This window comes from Mandrillus leucophaeus, unplaced genomic scaffold (assembly GCF_000951045.1).
Source record: "Mandrillus leucophaeus isolate KB7577 unplaced genomic scaffold, Mleu.le_1.0 Scaffold70, whole genome shotgun sequence".
Lineage (NCBI taxonomy): Eukaryota > Metazoa > Chordata > Mammalia > Primates > Cercopithecidae > Mandrillus > Mandrillus leucophaeus.
Genome location: NW_012107586.1, coordinates 855,102 through 860,564, shown reverse-complemented (window position 1 = coordinate 860,564; position 5,463 = coordinate 855,102). Strand labels below are relative to the sequence as shown.

The 5,463-nt window shown below is 43.8% G+C and overlaps 1 protein-coding gene across 1 annotated transcript in view; it reads left to right on the top strand.

Moving 5' to 3' along the window:
- Nucleotides 1-2,925, top strand: part of PECR (peroxisomal trans-2-enoyl-CoA reductase) — a 50,456-nt gene extending 47,531 nt beyond the window's left edge. The window contains exon 7 of the mRNA XM_011964682.1: nt 1,987-2,925. Coding sequence (XP_011820072.1) covers nt 1,987-2,072 — 86 coding nt within the window. The 3' untranslated portion in view covers nt 2,073-2,925. The remainder of the gene's footprint in view (nt 1-1,986) is intronic.
- Nucleotides 2,926-5,463: the final 2,538 nt, after the last annotated feature.

The following is a 5,463-nucleotide window of genomic DNA, read 5'->3' as shown; positions in this document are numbered from 1 at the left end:
CCCGTCTCGGCCTCCCAGAGTGCTGGGATTACAGGCTTGAGCCACCGCGCCTGGCCTGTTTTTCCTTTAGAAGGGCAAGAAATTTCAAATAGCTGCTTCCTTAGGCCTTCAGTGAAATGATTTTCTTTTGTAATTCTAACACTTTTTTTTAATCATTAAAAATATTTTTTTAAGTTTTTGAGGAAAGCAGCTACATCTGTCTTTTAAGAATATACTGCCCCCCGAGAAATGAGACTATTCAGCCTTTCATTATAGTGTTTTCTTTTAAGATTGGCAGCTCCAACGTGAGAATGCCTAAGATGGAATCTTGGCTCTACCCTTATTAGCTGTATGATTGTGAGAAAGTTAATTTCTATAAGCCTCCATTTTTTTCCTATATGCAGGGACGCATACAGTATTTATTTCATAGAGCTGTTGGGAGGATTAAGTTAGATAATGCACTTTTTTTTTTGTTCTTTATTGAGACAGAGTCTCACTCTCGTTGCCCAGGCTGGAGTGCAGTGGCGTGATGTCGGCTCACTGCAACCTCTGCCTCCCAGGTTCAAGCGATTCTCCTGCTTCAGCGTCCAGAGTAGCTGGGATTACAGGTGCCCGACACCATGCCCCACCACTTTTTTTGTAGTTTTAGTAGAGATAGGGTTTCACCATGTTGGCCAGGCTAGTCTCAAACTCCTGACCTCAGGTGATCCGCCTGCCTCGGCCTCCCGGAGTCCTGGGAGTACAGGCGTGAGCCACTGTGGCCGGCCTTAGGTAATGCACATTTAAAGCCCTGTGTCAGGGGCTGGGCACCATGGCTCACACCTGTACTCTCAGCAGTTTGGGGGGCCAAGGTGGGCCAATTGCTTGATCCCAGGAGTTCGAGACCAGCCTGGGCAACCCGGCAAAACTCCGTCTCAACAAAACATTTAAAAAATTAGTCGGGCATGGTGGCATGTGCCTGTAGTTGCAGCTACTTGGGAGGCTGAGGTGGGAGGATCACTGGATCCTGGGAAGTAGAGGCTGCAGTGAGCCATGATCGCATCACTGCACTCCAGCCTGGGTGACAGAGCAAGACCTTGTCTCAAAAAATAAAAATAAAAAAATAAAGTTCTTTGTTGAACTGGATGTTTTTAGTCACAGCTCAAAATGGGCTAATCAGTAAAGGAATTCGCTGGCTCACATAACTGAAAAACAGGTAAGACTTGACTCAGGAGCTCACTAATCTCATCAAGGACAATTTTTCCCCATTTCCTGTTTTTGCTTCCATGGTGTTGGCTCTGTCTTAAGGCAGGCTGTCCTCATTGCAGGATGGCTGCCTGCTGTTTCTGTGCGTAAGGCTGCATACTTCCGTGTTCCTACCCAGATGGACAGAGAGAGAGAGGGCTGGGGGAGTGACTTTGTTCCAGAATTTCTAACAACATGCTGAGATCCACTCTATATTACATCAGCTTATGCAAATGTCCATTTCCAACCAATAACCATGGCAGGGTTATAGTGCACTGATTGACTTAGCTTAGACCTCATGCCTTGGTGCTAAGCTTCCCCGGCGCCTTCTAGATCCTTAAATGGAAACAAGCTGTTGGAAGGAAGAGACGGGGACCTGGATGTTGGAGAGGCAACTAACAGTGCCCGGTACAAAGTAAGGACACTATTTTAAAATTGTTATTATTAAGGAGACACTATTTCTTGATAATCCACAGTATGCCAAGCAATGCACACATGGTGTCATGTTTAACCCTCACAACTCTAAAAGGTAGATATTGTTATATCCTTTAATAGAGGAGGAAACTGAGGCTCAGAAAGAGTCATGCCCCCAAATTCAGGAAAGCTAACACATGGCGGACCTGAGATTCAAACTGAAGTCTTTTCTCAAACGTGTGCCCTAAGGATTTCTTTTTTGGTGCTGAGAAAATGTGTGAACCAGGGAAATTCACAAGAGGATTTGGTGGGATCAAAGAGGACAAATGAGATTTGCAAGTGACAGGAGGTTTTCCACTTCTTTAACAGATCATGACAACTGGCCCGAGGGAGCAGGGGACCTTTCTGTTGTCAAAAGGATGAAGGCATCTTTTAAGGACAAAGCTAAGCTCTGAGTGGAGGAAACAAGGTGTCCTCCATCCCCCAGTGCCTTCACATCTCGAGGATATGCTTCTCTACTTTTTAAAAGCTTATAGTTGGTATGGAAAACATTTTTCTGATTTTTAAATGTTATTAATTATATCTATTGAAAAACTATTCCTGAAATATATACACTCTTATGTCCCAATAAGCCTGTGATTTAAAAATGTTTAAGTACAGAAATTAATATATTTTAATGATTTTACTTTGTATTTCTAAGAAAAGTATTTGAAAGATGGAATAATTTTAAATCAATAATAATTCTAGGGATCATGAACTCCCAGAAGATTTTATTATTTAATTGTAAAGGTGGAGGCCAGGAGCCATGGCTCACACCTGTAATTCCAGCACTTTGGGAAGCTGAGGCGGGCGGGTCACTTGAGATCAGGAGTTCAAGACCAGGCTGGCCAACATGGTAAAACCCTGTCTCTACTAAAAAACAACAACAACAACAAAACACAAATCAGCCGGGTGTGGTGGCACACTCTTGTAGTCCCAGCTACTCGGGAGGCTGACGCAGGAGGATTGCTTGACCCCGGGAGGCAGAAGTTGCAGAGAGCTGAGATTGTGCTACTACAGTCCAGCCTGGGCTACAGAGTGGGACTGCATCTTAAAAAAAAAACCCCAAAAACAAAACAAAACAAAAAAATCATAAAGGTAGAAAATAAATCTAAATTGTGTCATAATTATGATTATTACAATTAAAATTATATAATGACTTATTTTTGGTGGCAAATACTTTTGGAATAATAAAGCCTTATGGTAATTATTGATGTGTAGTTTCTTTTGTTCATGAAGTCAAATTTGTATAAATTCTGTTAATTCAAAGAAAAAGTTTTATGTGATTTATTTTTGGCAGTGCCTGATTTGTGTCTTGATTTTCTGTCCAAAGTATTCCCTTTACTCATGAATCTCCTTCTGTAGGCAAAAACAAAATTTCAATTGTATGCAAATGTATTAGGGTTCCACATTCTGCCTTCCGTGGCTCCAGTCTGATAGTTAGACCCTAATTTAAGAAATGCCTTTAGCAGCTTGAGTATGTTCATTCTTTGTCTTAATCAAAGTTCTTTCAAGTGTCTGAGGTGAAGTAGCTATTTTATTTTCTTTATCATTAACACTCATCTTATTTGTTTGTTTATTTTTGAGGTGGAGTATCACTCTGTCACCCAGGCTGGAGTGCAGTTGAGCAATCTCAGCTCACTGCAACCTACACCTCCTGGGTTCAAGCGATTCTCCTGCTTCAGCCTCCTGAGTAGCTGGGATTACAGGTGTGCACCACCACGCCTGGCCAATTTTTGTATTTTTAGTAGAGATGGTGTTTCACCATATTGGCCAGGCTGGTCTTGATCTCCTGACCTTAAGTGATCCACCTGCTTTGGCCTCCCAAATTGCTGGGATTACAGGTGTAGGCCACTGCGCCCAGCCTATCATTAACACTCATTTTAAAGTGTATGATTTACCAAGCTCTGGGGTTTGGGACCCAGAATCTGCAGCTTCCTCATGCTCCCAAGCAGGGCTAGCATGAGGGAGAGGCTAATGAGGTACCCAGGGTGCAGCATTTAAGGAGGTATTCTCCATTGTCAGGTTTGTGCCAGTGCAGAATCGCCCTTGAGAGTGTGTCCTTAAATTTCGTGCTCATACTCATAATGTGGGAAGATCAGGAAGCTTTCTTTTCCTCCCAGACAGCACTTTAACGGTGGCCTTCTGGAACCGATAATATTATAAAAACTGAGAATTACAAAGTGTATTCAAGGGCAAAGTGGCCCTAATACAGGTTGGTGGAGAAGATGGAAAAGACAGGGCTTGCTTTCACATGACCTGTGTTGTTGACTGCCACTGACTCCTTAAATCTCCATAGCGTTCTGTCTCTTATACACATCTGCTTGCTTTCACATGACCTGTGTTGTTGACTGCCACTGACTCCTTAAATCTCCATAGCGTTGCCATTTATTTCTGCTTAAGGCACGGAACCTGCCTATGTAGCACTAAACTTAGGTATAACTCCTTATTAGAGCTTCTTCTTAGACTATCACGGGACAGCTGGTCATTACCTATATTTTAGAATTATGAATTTATTATCCAGGGCTCTTGTATACCTCATAATAGTATCCTGTCAATAATATTCTTTTGCAACTACACTTAGTAAATTTTGTTGTAGAGTGAGTGTTCTTGAATAGGCTTAATAATTTGGAGCTCCTACTATGTATTTAGCATTATGCTAGGAGTCAGACATGCAATGGTGAAAAAATACACATGGATCCTGCCCTTACTGAGCTTACAGTAGAGAGAGAGTCAGAGAGAGAGAGAGAGAGAGAGAGAGAGAGAGCACGAGTGCTATAAAGGATAAGGCCATGATGCCCATGGCGTATAACTGAAAGAAAGGGGCATCCAGAAAACAACATGAAAACCATTCTATATTTATGTAAAAAGAGTTTGTTGATAAAGATGACCCTTGTGAACATTATCCCTCCCCACACACTAATCTTATGGCTTGTGGCTTATGTTAGTTCAGGTCCTCTGAAAAGCAGGTGCCCAGACATAATGAGATTTGCATGACACTTATTGGGCACCAGGTCTGTGGAGGATAAAGACAGGGAGCCAGAGAAGGCAGCGTTGGCCTTCAGACCATACTGCAAGGGTGACCCCTATAAAAGAGAGGGGAGAGAGGATTGGGCAGGAGGCATCTCGGATTACAGCTAAGTGATGCTTTCTTAAGACAGGCTTGCTGAAAGTATGCATTCACATTTCCAGTGGCCCACAGGAATACCAAAAGGCCCTCAATGGGTCACATGGATTCCACCTGTATTGCTCCCTGTCCCTACTGTGTAAAAGTAACTATCTCCTCCTGCCGGTGCCTGGACAAAGGGAGTTCAGAGTGTTCCGGCATCAGTCCTAGTTTGTAGCTCACTGGGACCTTATGTCCCCTGGCAAGAGCCTCCCTCTTTGGGACCAGGATTTCCAGTGCTGCTATTCTCCTTAAATCCTGCAGCAGATCACTGGGAATGATGGAATGCAGGGCCACTCCTGCATTCCGGATCCCAGACATGGTCCCAAACCTACTAGGGACATGCACCCTTGAAGTCAGCACTCCATCCTGGCCCTTCAGCCAGGTCTTGGTTGTTGAAGCCCTCTGTGAGGCTGGCTGCCTATGGGTGGTGCAGAGTGTGGACGGACAGTGGTTCCACAACCAGGGGCTCACTCTTTCATGTCCTTCACTGGGAAGTGAGTCACCTGATTGGATGCTATGTCCCATGGGATTCCATGCCTATGGACCAGGCTTTCTGTAGCCCCCAGATAGTCATGGTGTCTGAGTCCCTGCAGGCAGGAAAGGCAAACTCTTGCCTGGAAGAGGCATCTATCACTATG